A 20,522-nucleotide genomic window follows, 5' to 3' on the forward strand; every position below is an offset into this window, starting at 1 on the left:
TTCTGTTACTTGTTATTTCATGATACAACCCCTTCTGTTGCTAGGTAGATGCATTTACTAGTACACTGAATCAAAATATGTTTCTCTGAAACTTTTTACCCTTTGCTCCCAGTTCTGTGTAATAGCTAATAAGGGCCCTGCAGTCAAACAGCCTGGGTACGTGGCTGTGCCACTTCGCTAGCTGTGACTTTAGGTTTCTTTGTTTGTAAAATGGGAATACAGATAGTACACCCTTCATAAGTGTGTGGATCAAATGAACCAGATCTGTGTAAAACATTTAACCCAGTACCTGAAAAATGGAAAGTATCCTGTTAGCTGCTTACACTGGTGATGGTGGTCTAGTAACAGGGTCTCTAGACAATAGTATAATGTGATCAGGTCACTAAGAACTTGCCCTCAACTCTGTTGCGATTCATTGGATAATACTAAAAATGAATTTCAGCATTTACACGTTTCTGTCTTTCGAAGGTTATTTGGTAATGGGTGTGCCCTTGCCCACATTTTGCAAATGAGGAAAATAAAATGGATAATGTCAGAGATTTAACTCAAAATAATGAATAAAAGTAGTGAAACTCATTTGTATGTATATAAAAGTCCCTATGTTGTTCAAATTAGATCAACATACAGCCCAATTTATGGGTTTTGGAAAAAGCAGATTGCTTTAACAGGAGAGCATAATTCACTTTATGCAAGTGTTCATGCAAACTAATTTGGAAGACAAATTTAGAAACAGATTTCAGGTATACATAAAATTTTTAACATTTAGGATGATATTCTTACCTTTCCTCACTGACTGTAGAACTTTACAATGATACGTTTGTGATCAGCTATGTTTGTTTACAAAGTGATTTCTTGTTTAAAATAAGTTAGCTTTGCTCACCATTATATATAGACACTCCACATTAAAATAAAGTTTCAGCTATTTTGAGATATAAGAATAGTTGATGGGTATGGCATTGAGGGAAGAGAGCTGCTATTTTGACCTATATTTGTGTGTCAGAGATAGTGCTTTGATCCACTTACTTTCTGTGAGAATATTCTTGCCTTGTAAGTGCTGTAATTTTAATAACATTTGTTTTTATCAAATTATTTTTTTTCTAGATTTAATCTGTATACATGAGCCTCTATCAGTAGGAGCTCTCTATATGTTTGAGATCCTGTGCTAGTTGAACATGTGAACTTAAAGCAAGTGAGAAATAGTGCTTTATTTATCAGGTCCATTGGCACTAGTTCAGGTTAGCATATTCATCTCAAAGTGCTTTGCCTGAAGTTTCCAGTCCTTTGGTAAAAAAATAGGTGGTGTACTTGGCTTTATTTTGTCCACGTAAGTCACATGTATTTCTCTTCAGTGTTTTAATTCATTTGTCCTCATGGGTCCTATTTCTTGGTTGAGAGTATAGCAAATGTTGTAAATTAATTTATGGCCTGTATGGCTTGTTTTCTCTACAGGTCAGTTTTGAGGTGTTTCTCTCTTTTCCTTTGAGAATTGGGTGAAATGAGAAAGCTAAAATCTGGTACTGTTGTTAAGGAATTTCTTTGCTTCAAGAATTACTAAGAACTTAAGCTAGAAATGGGAATGGTAAACCCAGGGGAGATTATACAATAAGGACAAGATGTTGCCTTTATTTCTTTGTGATGTAAACTCTAGTTGGGAAGGCGAGAACAATATGCAACTAGGCTATATGTGATTGTTGTTCTGCAAAGTATATGGTGTAGGAGTCGAGTTTAGAAATAGTGTCTGGAATGCTCAGGAAAGGGATAGGAAAAGGCAGAACAGTGCTGGGTCCGTAGTAGCATAGTGGGCACTCAGGTAAGTATCAAGTGAATGAAAGTGAGATCCAAGTGGCTGAGAAGGTTAAGATGGGCGTGGGAGGTGTGATATATGTGTGTGTGTATGTGGAGGCTGGGAGAGAGGGAGGAAGATGGTAGAATGAAGAGCAGTATGAGAAATTATTTGAAATTGAGACTGATCTATGTTTGAATTTAGAGACCATCTTAACTATCCCTTCTAGGGAGTAGTATAAAGCAGGTTTAGCTAGATAAGAAAGTGGGAATGATGTTCTTAATCAAATATTTACTGAGTACTTCCTGTGTTCCAAGTAGTGTTTTTGGCACTTAAACGCAGCTGTGAACAAGGTAAAGCAAATTCCTGTCCTAAAGGAGCTTGTATTCTAGTGGGAGGAAACAGGCACTACATCAAAACAAAACAGGAAATAAACCTCATATTCATAAATGCTGGGAATAAAATAAAGTACTCTAAGGGAGAATGTTGTTGGAATCTCAGAGGAGATAACTTTGGAGGTGTCATTATTGAGAAGGAGCAGTCTGTCAAAGATCTAGGGGGAATAGTTTTCTAAGAAGGAAGCTTTAGGTGAAAAGTCCAGAAATTAGCTTGGGATGTTTGAGGGACACAAGGCTAATGTGGCTAGAACCTAAGGAATGAGGAGAAAGGATTGTGAAAAGAAGTGAGGTCAGAAAGAAAGAGTAAGCAGATATGTGCCATGATCGGATTTATGTCTTTGAAAAATCACCTGGCTTTTAGATAAATTCATAATATAGGTGTATAATAATCATCATAATTGGCATATGCCCGAATGGGATAATCATCATTAGTTCCATTTTGACCTTGTTCCATTTGAGATAAATATGAGACATCCAAGTAGAGATGTCCAGTGAGCAGTTGGGTAAATAAGAGGAGAGAGATATTGAGTTTGGAGATGTGGGAATCACCAGTCTGTAAATGATACTTAAAGTCATGAATCTGGATGAGATAAGGTACAAGGGAAGAATAGATGGAGAAGAGAAGAAGTAAGGCCAAGCAGGGATCCAGTTTTTGGGCACTCCAACATGAGGAATATAAAGAGCCAACAAATAAGATTAAGGAGGAGTAGCCAATGAGGGTAGGAGGAAAACAGAAGAATGTGGTCTGTGAAAGCCTAGAACAGAAATTGACCATTGGCTTTAAGATGTTGGTCATTTAGTGATGACTCCTCCCTGCCGTTTTCTTAAGGTGTAAGGTATATTAAAAGTTATTTGACTAATGAGAGTGGAGAGAGGGAGGGAGGGAGAGACACGCTGATGATAGAAGAAAGGGAATAAATATGTAATGGAAGTTCTTTAGAAGGCAAGAGGATAGGACACTGAGTATAAAGTGGTGGGATCATCAACTGAGAGTGGTCAGGGAGATGGTAGTGGTGGAGATTTGGGATAGGGGGATGTATGAAATAGACATCTAGCAGAGTAAGAAAGGGAATTTAATAGTACAAGTCATAGAGGTATTAGTAAATGGTAGAAACAGGATTCCAACCTAGGTATCATCCAAGTTTGATCTGTTTGTTACTTTGCTATCCTAATAAGCTTAGTAATAAATAGTAAAGGACATGTGGTTTCATGAAGGAGTATCTGGAAAATGAGACTAGCTTGAGCCAAAAAAAGGAAAATCAAAAAGAAATCCCCTTAGTAGCCTTCATACGACAATTATTATTTATTACCTTTTGTTATAGTTATTTGGTATACCTCTAAGCCATATTACTTCAAGTAAAGCGTGAAATTCCTAGTGGGATAGGGACTGTAAACTTGACATCTTGCCTTTACAGAGCTAACACTGCCTTCAGAGGGGTAGATCCTTACATAATTGTTGAACAAATAGCCTTGTGATTGATATGAGTACTGATATAGTTAGCAGTGTTGCCTTTCTAAAATAAATCATTGGGCAATCAATCCATCAGTGTAGTTGTGTGCTATCAAAAGTTAGTTCTGATGCAGTCTCTCTGTTTGCCTTAAGGCCAGCTAATTCGTGGTAGTTAGCTAAGACACCTATTCCCTACCAAAACCTTAGCCTACAGAAGGATTAACTCAGTTTGTTAATAGGCCAAGCAGTAAACTAGGCAGACATGATCTTTTGTGATAAAAGTTTTACTTATGAAGACTTTGTGATGCACTTTTCCATTATCATTGAAGATCTGAGGCGTTTTAAGTCTTGAAGGTATGATAAGTGCCTAAATGTATAAATTTCAAAACGTGTGATTTCAGTGCATTCATTCCAGCTTTTTTTTTTTTCATGACGGATGTTTTCATTTGTACTTGTTGGGGAGCAGATCAAAGATTTAGAAATCTAAAATGGAAACAAATGGAGGGGAGGGAAGGGAGTGGCTAGATCTGTGAAGTTCCATTTTTTTCCTCATGGTTGAGTTAATCGATCACTCACTACTTGAAAAGGGTTCCCTGCCAGTATTTCTCTGTGACTCTCAACATGGGGCTGGGTATGTGTAGCAAACCACCTTTCTTCTCGAGAGCTCAGAGTATTACTTGAGTGTACCTCTGGGCTAGGAAACGTTATAAGCAATGTTATGAAATAGTCTTCAGTTTGTCATTGGTGGCTTCCTTCATTTTGTTATCAACCAGTTCTCCTGTCTTATCTCTGAATTTTTGCCGCTTAATATCCTACGTCTGCTGTTGCATACTTTCTTAAAAGGGTCTAGTTTTTATATAGCTTATTCTCATCAATGCCTACCAGAATATGAATTTAGAAAGATTTGAAGTAGTGTTTCTCCAGTTGAGGCTCTGGGATCTCCAAGAGTCCACATACATATGTATATTTCTTTTGATAAATTCTTAAGGGGTGGGGATTCTATGAGGATATTTAAAAGTTTTCCACATTTGGTTATCTTAAGTTGAAAAAATAATTTTTAATTTTGAAAGAATTTCAGACTCACAGATGGTTTCAAAAATAATAATTTCCTATATACACTTCACCCAGATTCCCCAAATGTGAGCATCTTACCATTTATTCTGTTTCCACCTACACACTTATTGGGTTTTTTCCTTGAAATGTTTGAGAGAAAGTTGCAGACATGGTGGCTTTTTGTCCCTATATCCTTCAATGTGTATTTCCTAAAAACAAGGACATTCTTTTAGATTAGCACTGTACAATTATCAGTCTCAAGAAATTAACATTGATATAATACTCTTTTCTAACCCATAGACCTTAAAAATTATTTTGACCACTTTTATTTTTCTTATTTATTTTTTTTCCAAGGAAGATTAGCCCTGAGCTAACTACTGCCAGTCCTCCTCTTTTTTGCTGAGGAAGCCTGGCCCTGAGCTAACATCCGTGCCCATCTTCCTCTACTTTATATGTGGGACGCCTACCACAGCATGGCGTGCCAAGCGGTGCCATGTCCGCACCCGGGATCCGAACCGGCAAACCCCGGGCCAATGAGAAGCGGAACGTGCGCACTTAACTGCTGCGCCACCGAGCCAGCCCCCTTGACCACTTTTAAATTTTAAAATTTATTTCACTTAAAAACTACCATTACTTTTCAGTGTGGTTTTCGAGTAAAATAAATTTTAATGGACTAATTTTAGTTTCTTAAGTCAGTGTTCTTAAATTGGAATCTATTCTTAGATGCCTGACAGGTTTTTGTTTTCCTTTTAAAAGAGGCCTATACATAACTCAAATGTGAGAAACACTGGCTTTAAGTATTTGAGGGGTATTTGAGTTTTAGTGAGAGATCTTTAAAGATTAAGTAGAAGTGAATCTTTAAAGTCTCATTAAAATCAAGATAAAGTAAAATGCTTTTTCTGATTTGTGGTTCAGGAAATTCGGTGAACTGAAGTCCTGGAATGAGACCTTCTAGGGCCTCACTTTTGGCTTTACTTCTGTGACAGGCATTCTAACTCATCTTAGGTAAATTCTCATCCAGATTCTTCTTAAATATTTCAGATGACAAGGAAACTTAAGTAGCCAGTACAGTGACACATTCTAGTTGCAGATGCCTCACATTTTGCTTTTATAAATCAGTAAGAAAGACCAACAACTCAATAGATAATCAATTGGCAAAGGACCTGAAAAAGCACTTCTCAGAAAAAAGAAAATACCAATGACTTATAAACATGAAAAGCTATTATGCTGGTAGACTACAATTGAAGCTACTTCTGTATATGTTGCTATGTAATAATATCCAAGGCTTTAAGTGGAGAAGAACAAGGTACAGAAAGGTATGTTTCCATTTGTGTATGTGTTTTCTCTGTTAAAAGAGATGTATATGCTCATATATGCACACAATTTTTGGAAGGATGTTCAAAACTTAATAGTTGCCCCTGGGGAGAGAGACCTAATTTTAGTTGTGTATCTCTTTGTATTATAATTTTTTCTCCTGGGCGCATATATTGCTTTTTCAAATAAATGAAGAAAACTAATGAAAAATGTTCTGACTTAAAATGAACTAAAATCTGTCATTCTTTACTTCTATCTGTTGGTCACGGGTCCAACTTTTGGAATTTGTTTACTTTCATCACAGTTTGTCAGGATTATTCTTTTCAATTTGCTTGTCCAAAGTAGAACTCCTGAGGATTAGGAAAGGTTTCCAGTCACTTCAGTATTTCCAGCACCTCATGTGTGTGGATACCGTGCAGACAAGCATGAATGTTCTTAAATGTCCACTGTAAGGAGGAATATAAATATGAATGACACTCCAAATGCTTGGGCGTCTCCTGGTACCTTTTCTCTTCTGGAAAAAATTTCACATGGTACTAACTTAAATCAATTCTAGTATTCTGTAAGTTGTAATACGCAATTATTTTATGAATCACTTAAGAAAGGAAAAATCTCTACCAATTAAACTATGATATTGATAGTAGGATGCATCCTGCAGAGGTGTTATATATGCGGGAAATGTACATCATAGAATCGATGAAATACAGTAGTTCTGAGATCACATCTGTGAGGTTTTAGGGGTTTTGGAGTAGAAAAAAGTGTTTAACCTTCACACTGCTTCAGATCTTGTCCATGTATTGCCAGCTTTTTTCCCCCTTCATTACTTGATTTTTGTATGGCTACCATAGACACAAGTGAATGGACTGAATTATGATGGAGTCAGGCCTGCATTTGGGGAAAGGGTTTTGTACGTTTCTTTTAAGGGACATTTAAAATAGATTATTATACTCCAGTCTTGCCACGTAGCCTACGGAGTGACCTGCTTAAAATATAAATCTGGCTATGATAGCCTAAAACCCTTTTATACCTTCCCTTTCCCCAATGTGCCTTGGTGCACTGGTGTACATCAGACTCTTGGCTTTTGATTCCTCAGGGTTACCTTTGTTAGAACATAACTGTGAGCTCAGAGAGCCATGTACTGTGGTGTGGAGTAGCATGTATACCTTCCATTCAGCAAAGGGACTGTTGAATGGATACCAAAAAAGATTGAGAACCACTAATCCGTAAGATAAAATGTTTTCCCTCATAAGAAACCTGGCCTCTGGACCTGGCTACTTCTCCCTACTTTACCTAATTATTGGCTTCTTTTTGCCTTACGCGTCATACTCAGGTGATATTGAACTGTTTATAGTTTCCTTGCCCATATTGTTCCTATGTTTTAATCTCTGTGTGTTGCCTGGGATCTCCCTCTGCCTAGGTTCTCCCTACAGATACACTGTTCAAAAACTAGTATTTTCTTTTAGGAAGGATTCTTTGCATTCCTGTCCTTCCACTAAACTGAGTTACTTATCTTTCTCTTTGCTGTTACACTGTGCATGTTTCTATCCTTGTATTTATTCCATTATTTTGGAATTACTTCTGTAACAAAATTATATTTTGTATTTACAGTCTTGCGCCACATAGTGACCCTTCCGTCAGTGATGAACCACATACGACGGTGGTCCCATAAGATTAGTACCATTATAGCCTAGGTGTGTAGTAGGCTATACCATCTAGGTTTGTGTAAGTACACTCTATGATGTTTGCAAGATGAAATCGCCTACGATGCATTTCTCACAACATGTCCTTGTTAAGTGACACATGACTATACAGGAAACTATAAGCTTCTTAAGAGCAGAGTCTCAGCTTTATTCACTTTTTATCTCCAGTACCCAGCATAGTGCATGGCACTGTGTTTGATAAATATTTGCTATACTAAATGTAACTGAGGTTGTGAAGGAATGGATAGTCCAAATAGAATATATCTGTAGGTTGTAAATATCCTAAGTTTTAATTAAAAAAACTTTTCTTTCAGTCTGTTCTAAGTAATTATAATTTCTTTTTATTCTTTTGCATGCTTTCTTGGCTGGATGGCAATAGAGAAGAAGAAAATGAGGTAAGTATAGTTTAACTAGTTATTCAGTGATTATGGGATTGAAAACATTCAAAACTTAGTTATCGTTTTGAATGTGAAATGAAGTAATAGTTTTTGCTTAATTTTGTTTTTGGATCTACAGTAACTCATTCCACTGAGGGATGTTGAATATCTCAAGAAAATGATTTTTAAACTTTTGGAGCTTCAAGAGATTTAGGCAAGGTAAAGAAAGCTGGCAGCCCTGGAGACAGCTTTTTACCTATTGTGCTTCCATGTAAGATTTAATTTGAAAAGTGGATTCCTTTTCTTAAAAGTATTTGAAGGCCACTGCTCTACGGTAATGCACATGAAAACATTTACTTTCCCACTTGAATGGTTACTGTGTAATTTTGAGAACTGATTTCAGATTTTACCATGTTGAAGGGAAAACTATTCTTTTAAATAGCCAGAATTGATTAAAGAACATCAATTAGAAAAATGTTGCAGATGGCAAGTGTACTATCTTTAATTGAGGCTTGAATTTGTTGCTGTAGATTTTTCTGATATTATGTCTACAATCTAGGTTATATCTTTAACTTTGAAAGCCCACCACTTGCTTTGGTGGTTTGGCAAATAATGGAGGGAGAAATCTTCTTCTTAGATAGATACTTGTAGTTGTCACTCATACAGTAGGATCAGACTATTTATCTGATGTGTGGGGCCCATGTAGAGACAATGGTAGTGTGCCAGGGCAGAGTTAATTTCCAGGAAGGCAGAAAGGCCTGGTCCTCATTTGGTTACCTCATCTATAAAATTAGATGGGAGATTGCCAGTGGTTTCCCGAATCTGGGAAGTCCATCAGAATTGCCTGAGGTGCTTGTTTTCCAAAAAGAAGACAAAACAAACTTTCTTGCTTCACCATAGATGTATTGAATCCATATTCCCTGGAGTTTTGTTACAGATCTGCATTTTTACCAAGCACCCAAGTGATTCTGTGTGATGCTGGAAGACCACTGGTTATAAAGAATTCTGATGTTTCCTCTCAAAGAGGACACGAGAACAAACTATTTTCATTACTAAGATGTTAGCGGTTGCGCTCTCTCCACATGTCCTTTTGTATTGTAACTTGAAGTACACATCAAATTTTTTTTTTATTGTTAGAAATTCTGCGTGGAAAACAGTTATAAAACTGGATAAAATTCTTTAAGAGACAAGAATGGAAAAATGTGGGTAATTGTTGAAACTAGGGTGATACATAGAGGTTTATTGTAGTATTCTCGATACTTTTGAGTGTGTTTGAAAATTTCCATTATAAAAATTTTTAAAAATGCTTCTGTACCTTGGTCAAATTCGTATTGTTTGTCATTAAAGAGAACTTTTCATTTCTGTGACATTTTAAACTGTGATGCTAGCCATTTGAAAGTAACTTAGTTATAGTAGTAACTGCTTGTTTCGTTCATTTTTTAGGCAAAGATTGAAAATGTGCATAAAACGGGTTTCATCAAAGGACCAATGTTCAAAGGTGTTGCCTCTAGTCGATTTTTGCCCAAAGGCACCAAAACAAAAGTTAATTTGGAGGAACAGGGACGACAGAAGGTGTCATTCAGCTTCAGCCTTACAAAGAAAACTTTGCAGAACAGATTTCTGACTGCACTTGGCAATGAAAAGCAAAATGATGCTCAGAACTCCCCAACTGCACCTCTTCAAGCAGACTTGACCCCTAAAATTAAAATGGACATTGGAGATACCTTATCTACTACAGAAGAATCTTCCCCACCAAAATCAAGAGTAGAATTGGGCAAAATTCATTTTAAGAAGCATCTGCTTCATGTAACATCCAGGCCACTGCCAACTACTCTGACAGCAGTGGCATCTCCACCTCCTCCCATAGTACCGTTACCAGCAGTCATAGCAGAATCAACAACTGTAGACTCGCCACCCTTGTCTCCACCTCCACCACCTCCACCTCCCCAAACCACAACGTCCTCACCACCAGCAGCAATAACAGAGCCAGTGGCCTTGCCACACACACCAATAACAGTTCTGATGACAGCACCAGGAGATGTAGCAGTTAGAGCCCTGAAGGAGCCATCAGTTACAGTTGTACCAGAATCTTCAGAAGTGGACACTAAGCAGGACACTGTGTCTAATAGTTCAGAAGAGCACATAACTCAAAATTTGAATGAGCAAGCAGATATTCCCTCACAAAGAGAAGATTCCCATATTGGGAAGGAAGAAGAAATTCCAGATAGTTCAAAGAGTAGTCTGGGCTCTAAAAAAACAGTTTCTAAGAAGAAATCCTCACAATCTGAAGGCACCTTTTTTGGTTCAGAATCTGATGAAGATTCTGTAAGGACTTCCTCAAGTCAAAGATCACATGATTTAAAATTTTCAGCAAACATTGAAAAAGAAAGAGATTCAAAGAAGAGTTTAGCACCTTTAAAAAGTGAGGATTTAGGAAAATCTTCACGATCTAAAACAGAGAGAGATGATAAATATTTTAGCTACTCAAAACTTGAAAGAGATACTCGGTATATATCTTCTCGATGTAGATCAGAGAGAGAGCGAAGGCGGAGTAGATCTCGTTCTAGATCTGACAGAGGCTCTAGAACTAGTTTATCCTATTCCCGGTCAGAACGATCCCATTATTACGACTCTGATCGTCGCTACCACAGGAGTTCCCCTTATCGAGAGAGGGCACGCTATTCTCGGCCACATACAGATAACAGGGCACGAGAAAGTTCTGACTCAGAAGATGAGTATAAGAAGACGTACTCGAGGCGCACCTCATCTCATTCCTCTTACAGAGACCCAAGGACATCATCATCCTATTCCAAATCTGACCGGGACTGCAAAACTGAGTCCTCTTACTTAGAGATGGAGAAAAGAGGAAAGTATTCTTCAAAACTAGAAAGAGAATCTAAAAGGACTTCAGAAAATGAAGCAATGAAAAGATGTTGTTCTCCCTCTAATGAACTGGGATTCCGACGGGGGTCATCATATTCCAAGCACGACAACAGTGTTTCCCGTTATAAATCTACCCCTTCAAAATCTATACCCAAGTCTGATAAATTTAAAAATTCTTTCTGTTGTACAGAATTGAATGAGGAAATTAAACAGTCTCATTCTTTTAGTTTACAGACTCCTTGTTCAAAAGGTAGTGAATTAAGAATGATTAGTAAAATTCCTGAAAGAGAAAAGACTGGATCTCCATCTCCATCAAATCGATTAAATGATTCACCTACTTTTAAAAAGCTAGATGAATCGCCTATTTTTAAGTCTGAATTTATAGGACATGATAGCCATGATAGTAATAAGGAATTAGATTCTTTATCTAAAGTGAAGAGTGATCAATTAAGAAGTTATTGTCCCATAGAATCAAATATAAATGGATCTCCTGGGGCAGAATCTGATTTGGCAACATTTTGCACTTCTAAAACTGACACTGTTTTGATGTCTTCTGATGATAGTGTGACTGGATCGGAGATATCGCCTTTGGTCAAAGCATGCATGCTTTCGTCAAATGGATTTCAGAATATTAGTAAATGTAAAGAAAAAGACTTGGATGATACTTGCATGCAGCATAATAAGTCAGAAAGCTCATTTAGAGAAACAGAACCTCCATTGTCACCAGACCAAGATAAACTCATGTCTTTGCCAATTATGACTATAGATTATTCCAAAACAGTAGCTAAAGAACCAGTTGATATGAGAGTTTCTTGCTGTAAAACCAAAGATTCAGATATATACTGTACTTCAAATGACAGCAACCCTTCTTTGTGTCATTCCGAAGCTGAAAACATTGAACCTTCAGTTGCGAAGATTTCTTCAAATAGCTTTATGAACGTGCATTTGAAATCAAAAACAGTTATACGTGATAGTAGAAATCTGACAGATCAACACTCAAAATTGGCATATGAAGAATATAAGCAGATTGTTGGTAGCACTAGTTCAGCTTCTGTTAATCATTTTGATGATTTATATCAACCTATAGAGAGTTCAGGTATTGCTTCATCTCTTCAGAGTCTTTCACCAGGAATAAAAGTGGACAATTTAACTCTCTTGCAATGTGTAGAGAACACACCTTCAGTTTTGGATGCTGTGCCGAAGAGTAAAACCACAGAGTTTTTAAAGTATGCAGAGAAAGAAACAATAGTAGAAGTAGATAGTGGCCTTCCTCATTCAGGAAGGGGATTTGCTTCCTGGGAAAACAGGCATAATAATGGGTTATCTGGGAAATGTGTGCAAGAGGCTCAAGAAGAAGGGAATTCCATATTGCCTGATAGAAGAAGAAGACCAGAAATCTCTTTAGATGAAGAAGGAGGAAGAGGACATGCACATACTTCTGATGATTCAGAAGTTGTATTTTCTTCTTGCGATTTGAATTTAACCATGGAAGACAGTGACAGTGTAACATATACCTTAAAATGTGACAGTAGTGGTCATGCCTCAGAGATTGTGTCTACTGTCCATGAAGATTATTCTGGTTCTTCTGAAAGTTCAAGTGATGAAAGTGATTCAGAAGATACAGATTCTGATGATAGCAGTATTCCAAGAAACCGTCTTCAGTCTGTTGTGGTTGTGCCAAAGAACTCTACTTTGCCCATGGAAGAAACAAGCCCTTGTTCTTCTCGGAGCAGTCAGAGTTACAGACACTATTCTGACCACTGGGAAGATGAGAGATTGGAGTCAAGGAGATATTCATATGAGGAAAAATTTGAGAGTATAGCTAGTAAAGCCTGTTCTCTAACTGAGAAGTTCTTCCTTCATAAAGGAATAGAGAAGAATCCAGAAATTTCTTTTACACAGCCCAGCAGAAAACAAATAGATAATCACCTCCCTGAAATTGCTCACCCTCAGAGTGATGGAGTTGATAGTACAAGTCATACAGATGTGAAATCTGACCCTCTAGGTCATCTAAATTCTGAGGAAACAATGAAAGCCAAGATAGCTTCTAGACAGCAAGAAGAGCTGCCACTTTATTCTTCTGATGATTTTGAAGATGTCCCAAATAAGTCTCGGCAACAGACCACTTTCCCTAATAGGCCAGATAGTAGACTGGGAAAAACAGAGTTAAGCTTTTCTTCCTGTTGTGAGATCTCCCGAGTGGATGGTTTTCATTCATCGGAAGAGCTCAGAAACCTAGGGTGGGACTTCTCTCAACAAGAAAAGCCTACCACTACATATCAGCAGCCTGACAGCAGCTATGGAGCCTGTGGTGGGCACAAGTACCAGCAAAGTGCAGAACAGTATGGTGGGGCACGTAGTTACTGGCAAGGCAATGGCTACTGGGATCCAAGATCTGCAGGTAGACCTCCTGGAACTGGTGTTGTGTATGATCGAATTCAAGGGCAGGTACCAGATTCCTTAACAGATGACCGTGAAGAGGAGGAGAATTGGGATCAACGTGGAGGATCTCACTTTTCAAGCCAGTCCAATAAATTTTTTCTATCCCTTCAGAAGGACAAGGGGTCAGTGCAAGCACCTGAAATAAGCAGCAATTCCATTAAGGACTCTTTAGCAGTGAGTGAAAAGAAAGATCTTTCAAAAAATTTAGAAAAAAGTGATATGAAAGATAGAGGGCCTCCTAAAAAAAGGAGGCAGGAATTGGAGAGTGATTCTGAAAGTGATGGTGAGCTTCAGGACAGAAAGAAAGTTAGAATGGAGGTAGAGCAGGGAGAGACAGCACTGCCTCCAGGGTCAGCGCTGGTTGGGCCTTCCTGTGTCATGGAGGACTTCAGGGACCCACAGCGATGGAAGGAATGTGCCAAGCAAGGGAAGATGCCTTGTTACTTTGATCTGATTGAAGAAAATGTTTATTTAACAGAAAGGTAAGTGTAATTAATACTTGTCTGACAAATTTTAACCTCTTTTTGTTAAACTGCTCAGCAGTTTAGAATATATGAACTCAATCGTATGAAATATAGTTGTGGGATAAAATGTAAATTAAAAAAATATAAAAAGTGTACTTACCTATTTAGGTTTGATGGCATAGAGTCCCTCCCCCAATTTTTTTCCCCCTGGAAAGGGATATCTAATTTTTTTTTTTTTTTTGGTCTTATTACCCCTTTGTTTAATTTAGGCCAGCCTAGTTTTTTCGTAAATTCCTCTTACATGTGAAACTGTGACAGAAAATGAAACAAAACCCCAGCAAAGTAATCTGCTCTTAGAGAAGACAAGAGTAGTTATGTTGGATTATTTTTCCTTACTCTTCAAAAATGTTCAGAATAAACTATCTTTAGGTACTTTATAAAGCTGCAACTAGAACATAGTTTTCTTTGTCAGGTTTTTTAGTCTGTTGCTAATAGATTAAATTTGGCAATAGCATAACAACTATTTTAGAAATAAATGGTAAAATGGTTTACCACAAATTCCTAACATGAAACAAAGTGTAATGAGAATGGGAGTAATGAAAACGTATTCCTCTAGGACAGAGCTTCTTAGTCTGCTTTCTTTCACGCCTCCTCGATAATCTTCTTATTTTCCCAATATAAATAAATGTTGAATATGCTTTTTTTTGTTTTGTAATCTCTAGTCTCCTAACCACCCACCTCTTCCTTTTGGAAATTTCTCCTCTAGAGGTTTCAAAATTTTTTTTTGAAGAGGAAATTTTTCACTGTGGATAAGGTAAAAGACTTCATTTTAAGGTTAGGTCCCTTCAGAACTTTTTCCTATTAAAAAAAAAAAAAGACCTTTCTTTTTTATGATGTAGAGAGCTGCTACAGTTACCTTCATTTACGTCTAGTTGCACGTTAGGTTTAAATTCAAAATATTGATTATTTTAAGTAGTACTCTTCAGGAATTGTGTGAGTAGACTGATGCAACTTTTACAGGGTCTTTGTAAAAGAATAGAAATAAAATGAATCAACCTAACTCTGGGTTTCATTCAGCAATGAGATTCAAATACATAGAAGACTGTGTATATAGAGTTGCTTGTTGGAGGCATTGGAGGGCCTTTTTGGAGTGGAAAGCATTTTTGTATATTCCAGCATTTTTAAGTGTCTTTCGCTATATGCTGGGCATTTAGGAGCCACCAAGAAGAGAAATTATTGTAAAATAGTATGAGTATGGTGAAAAAAATTTTTTTCTTATGATTAATAAAATAGGCTTATGTAAAAAAAAAATCCATGCCCATTGGTCCTAATCTGGCCTTCTGGAGCAATACAAAAATAAAGCTACTGCTGATTTTTCAAAATTATAGCTCTTTAAGTACTTGTAAATAGATATTTTGTTTATCTTTAGTCATCTTTCTTCAGGCTAAGCATATTCATACGCTCATTAGTGAATTATGTCTTTGATCCAGATGAATCATTGTTACACTTAGCTGAAGCTATCATGACATATCTTGAAGACTTTATAAAACAGGCACTGTAATGGAATATACATTGAAGATGAAAGCAGATTAGTTAGGAGATTAAGACAGTCACTTAGAGAACTGTCCTCTTCACTGTCTGATAGTTGAAGAGTAAGTCATAGTTCCCTGATCTTAAGGAGTTTTCATTAGACCATCCTTGATTTTTTTTTCCATTTTGACAACAGTCAAAAAATAGAGTTCAACAAAAAGATCAGTAAAAATCACATTTTCACTTTTGGTTTGCAAACTGTGGCATAGATTTTTATGAACCTGGTAAATTTTGAACACTTTCCCTTCTCCCCCCAAATCAGTTTGTCTGCATTGAGAAAGTTTAGCCCTCTGAAACCTTTACCTGATTATTATGTAATTATTCTTTTTTTAATCATTCAGTTTTCTTCTAAACAAGCTTTGTGCAAATGTGATGTTACTGAAGGATTCTCTAAAAGGTTTGATTGAGTTAAACTCTTAATTAAAAACTCTTATTTTTTTTAGCAACTCCTTTTCTTCCTGAGCGTTGTATCTCAACAATTATTTGTTCATCTATGAGGACTGATTCTTAACTTTAATTAATCAGCTATGTCACTATTTGATATTCATGAGTTTTCCTTTTTTTTCTCCTGAGCCAAATATGACTATTAACACTTGAAATTGCTCAGAATTTGAGGCTTAGCTGACCTGGACTAGGAAATAAGGCCTGAGTCCAGAATAATAGGCTTGAACTTACCCCATTCTCCCATTTGCCAGAGCTAAAGTTATCTCTCTTATCTGTTTGCAACACACTTCTTAGTGTTTTCAATCTCACAAATGCTAGTGATTAGATGTTTTCTTCCTTTTGAATGATTGATTTAACCAGAATTATTAAATTTGAAACTAATGAGATTTAGCACGAATTTCATTGTATATGTTGTATCATTGCCAGGAGATTTATTTAACCAATTTGTATAAAATTTTACCCAATAGAAAGAAGAATAAATCGCATCGGGATATTAAGCGAATGCAATGTGAGTGTACACCTCTTTCTAAAGATGAAAGAGCTCAAGGTGAAATAGCATGTGGAGAAGATTGTCTTAATCGTCTCCTCATGATTGAGTGGTAAGTAAGTTAGAATGTTCTGCTTTTGCTTAACCATTCTATTAAATGTCTCTACATATTAAAAGGAATTATTAATGAAGAGTAAAACTTAACCTTGCTCCTTCTACCTGTTGTTGAGTATTTATAAGCAATAAAATCTCCAAAATATAATAGGGTTTATAAGGAGACAAACTTCCCTTGCGTTGTGCATTAGATTATAGTGCATATTATAAGTGTTCTGTAAAATAGCCCTAATGCTAACACAGTAATATCAATTTTTATGCAGTCTCCTTTTATCTCTTGTAATGTTTGTGTCCTGAGAGGTAAGTGTTGGTATTTTTTAGCTTTTACTATAAAATGGGATAAAACCCTAACATTTAAAAAATGCATAAAGTAAAATGGCTTCCTTTCCCAAACCTCAATCCCTCCATTTGTAGTTTTTCCAGATAATTTTTATGCCTTTACCAACATAGGTAGGTGTTTCTTTTTTTTATGTATAGAAATGAAATCTTACTCTATGCACTTTTTTGAACTTTATTTCCCCTCACCCCACATGTACACCCTTCATTAAATATGTTTTGGAGACCTGTTCAGAACTACACATACAGACCTACCTAAATCTTTCCCTTGGCTTCATTATGTATTCTATTCATAGTTAACTAATAATTGTTAATCTTCTGTTGATAGACATTTGCTTCCTTATTTATTTATTTATTTAAAGATTGGCACCTGAGCTAACAACTGTTGCCAGTCATCTTTTTTTTTTTTGTTTTTCTGCTTTTTCTCCCCAAATCCCCCCAGTACATAGTTGTATATATTTTTTTTAGTTGTGGGTCCTTCTAGTTGTGGCATGTGGGATGCTGCCTCAGCGCGGCCTGACGAGCTGTGCCATGTCCGCACCCAGGATCTGAACCAGCAAAACCCTGGGCTGTAACTTCTTGGCCAGGGGGCTGCCCCCTCCATATTTATTTTATAAACAGTAAACATCTTTACATTAAAAAATATATGATAAATTTTTTTACCAATCTGATTGATGAAAAATTCTATACTTATTTTTAACATGGAAAGAATATTAAGGTGATTTGTAGTGTGGGTAACCTTATTTTTAGTGTTAATGAAATGTTTTCTTTCAAAGCTCAGTTTTTGGTTTTGTTCATGTTATAGTGTTAGAAAAATAAATCATATACTTCAAAATAGTGAAAAAGAGAAAGCATTTTTGGTATTCCTTTATCTAAACTAAAGGTAGAGATGACAGTACACCTGTAAAAAGAGGAGACATAAGAGCACTATTTCCCTAATTTGATGTTGTTGCCCTAGTCTCTGCATTCTGGCTTTTCCTGACAACCTTGCTAAACAGATATGAAATACAGAATTTCTTTCTTCATGTTATTCCCACACCCAGACTTTTCGTAGTTCTCAGGATTAAGTTCAAATTTAGGCTGGTATTCAGAGCCCTTCATAGTATATCAACAACCTACCTTTCCATCTTTCAGCAGCCCACCTTTGTAATCAGTTATCCTTAGCTGTTTTATTCCGCTTTCCTCAAATAGGCCTTATTTCCTTTTTTTGCACACAGGCAGGCACTGTTGTTGTATCTTTTGTTTTCTTTATCTATCCATATCCTGTGTGTCATTAGAGATTCTGCTTTAATCCTGCTCCCTCATGAAATCTTTCTTTCACTATCTCACTCTAAAGTGAATCCTCCCTCTTTTGAGCATTTGTAAAAAGATTATTTACTACTGGTTTGGCAATAAATAGCAGTATATAAAAAATGATTGGTACCTTATTCAGTATTAAAAGTCTTTGCATCTATCAGTTTTGGAATATTAAGAATTCAGTGAATATTGGCTTTTATTATTTTTATTCTAGGATCCATGGGGGAGGAGCGTTTCAACTTGATATTGTATTTACTCTGAACCAAGGATATATTTAATGATGACTTTGGTTTCTCTTAAATGTAGATCAAGTAGATCAAATTAATGTTGATTGGAATGGAATGTAAGAGAGGGTGCACTAATAGAGAATTTAGCTCTGCAGAGTTGTAAGAGTACTGCAAGCTTACATGCAGCCTAGAAATGTATCCTAGACACCCAGGGAGTAGGTGATGACCAGATGACAAGGCTGTATTGTGAGTATCATCTGTTTAAGGAACAGTGTAGACACTCAGTTCTAAGGAATCCCTTCATAATGGAAAGAATTATCAAGGAAGGCTCACTTGAAGGTTTACCCACACATATGCTGATTATGCCATAAAGGTATATGGATATACGTAGTTACATAACACATTCTGTCAAACGTGCTTTTGCTTCTTTTGCTGCTTTGAAGAATTAATTTTATTCATTTCTCATTTCAGTTCTTCTCGGTGTCCAAATGGGGATTATTGTTCCAATAGACGGTTTCAGAGAAAACAGCATGCAGATGTGGAAGTCATACTCACAGAAAAGAAAGGCTGGGGCTTGAGAGCTGCCAAAGACCTTCCTTCGTAAGTTACATTTTAATCGCCTTTCAGTTCGTTTTTGTGTTGAAGTTGGTTAGATATTTGCAGGAAAGTAATTTGTCATTATACTGATGTTTAATAATGATGTGCGGAATAACCAGTTGGTCACTAGTTTATTAAAAAAAAACCACTTCTCTTAGAAAATCAAATCTTTTCTGTCTATATATATAAGAAGAGCATTTTGTCACTTTGGACATTTGGACTGAGCAGATCCTTCTTTGTCTGATAGTTGTGTTTCCTTTAATTCCAAGCAATTACCAAGTGTTTGCTGTAGACCCCAAATCCGTATGAAAATCTATAAAAAGGAGTTGGGACAGAATCTATTAGTTAGTATATATACAACTGAGTTGGGATAAGAGTAGAGGAGAGTATCTGAGGATACTGAGGTAGAGAATTAAAACATACTTGATAGACGCTCAGTAAGCATTTGTTGAATGAATAAATGTTGCCCTCCACCCAACTCGTGTAACTTTTTTATATATAATGCAATAAAAGGTTCACTTTATTTTCTATCATATTTGGTGTTTCCTTTAAACACTTTTTTTTATATATAGCATATTTAAGTATTCTTCTCTAAGTTGAGTGCCTTTTTCTTTAATGTTAAATATATACAGATTACATGTGTTTATAATTGAAAAAATTTTGAAAATAAGGAATAAAGGAAGAAAATTCTAGTGACCCAAGCACAACTATTCTTTCAGCACCCTCTGAGCATATGGCCATACTGGGATGGCAATAGGGGCGAGGTGAGGGCTGTTAGCCTATTTATTGTGGGGATTCAAAGTAACCAGGTAACAAATGACCTAATAATCACCACCACCACCACCAGGTAATTTAGTTTTCTGGCAGGAATCTTCATGTATCTTTTGAAAGCCAAATTGTTCTGTTTTTCTTGTGAAAATAGGACATGATGTTTGTATCAGTCTACCCTTTTGGGAACAAACCAGAAAAAACATGTTTTATTATATAAAAAAAGTGGATAGTAGGAACCTCATATATTTCCCTTCTCTGCAAAGTATATCAAAATATTTTGATTCATAACCATTTTTAAGTTGTTTCTTTGAAATATCTCAAAGGATTGTCTCATTGTGTTCCATATTCAATTCATTGGGATCCTTTGTAATCTTTTGAACAAATAATAGGCTAAGCTTTCTTTGAACACTGTTAATAACATTGAACTCAGTACTTCCCAGGGTTGTCCAGTGTGTTTCTAAAATCACTAACTCTGGTCTAGATGCAGGTTTTCAGGGATGCTTTCTTTTATTCTACCCAAGCCAGCCAGGCTTTTCTCCTTGAGAGTTTTTTGTCCCCCCCAAGAAACTCCAGTTTGGACATAGCCTCTCTTGCAGGGATGGTAGTGGATGATCTGTCTGGACACTGCCTCTTAGCAGAGTCTGCACTGAAACACGTAGCTTCAAACCTAGTATAAGTTCTTGTTATATGCAACAGAGACTCTTTGATGGCTCAGGAACCCATGTCTATTATGGGGAAGGAGATTGGGTAAAGGAGAATGTATGACTGGTTCACATACCAGGTTAAAATTTCCTAA

At 36.5% G+C, this 20,522-nt stretch overlaps 1 protein-coding gene across 8 annotated transcripts in view; it reads left to right on the top strand.

The window, feature by feature from the left end:
• The window catches only part of SETD2 (SET domain containing 2, histone lysine methyltransferase), a 118,405-nt gene that overhangs the window by 22,699 nt on the left and 75,184 nt on the right, over window positions 1-20,522 (top strand). For 7 of the 8 annotated variants that reach the window (XR_011496455.1, XR_011496456.1, XR_011496457.1 and 4 more), the window contains exons 2-5: window positions 8,078-8,093; window positions 9,519-13,882; window positions 16,366-16,497; window positions 18,830-18,958. Coding sequence is in view for 3 of the 8 variants with exons in the window: in XM_014828819.3 (XP_014684305.3) it covers window positions 8,078-8,093; window positions 9,519-13,882; window positions 16,366-16,497; window positions 18,830-18,958 (4,641 nt within the window). In the remaining 5 variants the exon portion in view is untranslated. Of the gene's footprint in view, window positions 1-8,077; window positions 8,094-8,225; window positions 8,295-9,518; window positions 13,883-16,365; window positions 16,498-18,829; window positions 18,959-20,522 lie in introns of those variants that run through there. The other variant, XM_044755287.2, reaches the window with a different exon arrangement.

The sequence above is a fragment of the Equus asinus genome, chromosome 21 (genome assembly GCF_041296235.1).
Source record: "Equus asinus isolate D_3611 breed Donkey chromosome 21, EquAss-T2T_v2, whole genome shotgun sequence".
In the NCBI taxonomy this organism is placed as follows: domain Eukaryota; kingdom Metazoa; phylum Chordata; class Mammalia; order Perissodactyla; family Equidae; genus Equus; species Equus asinus.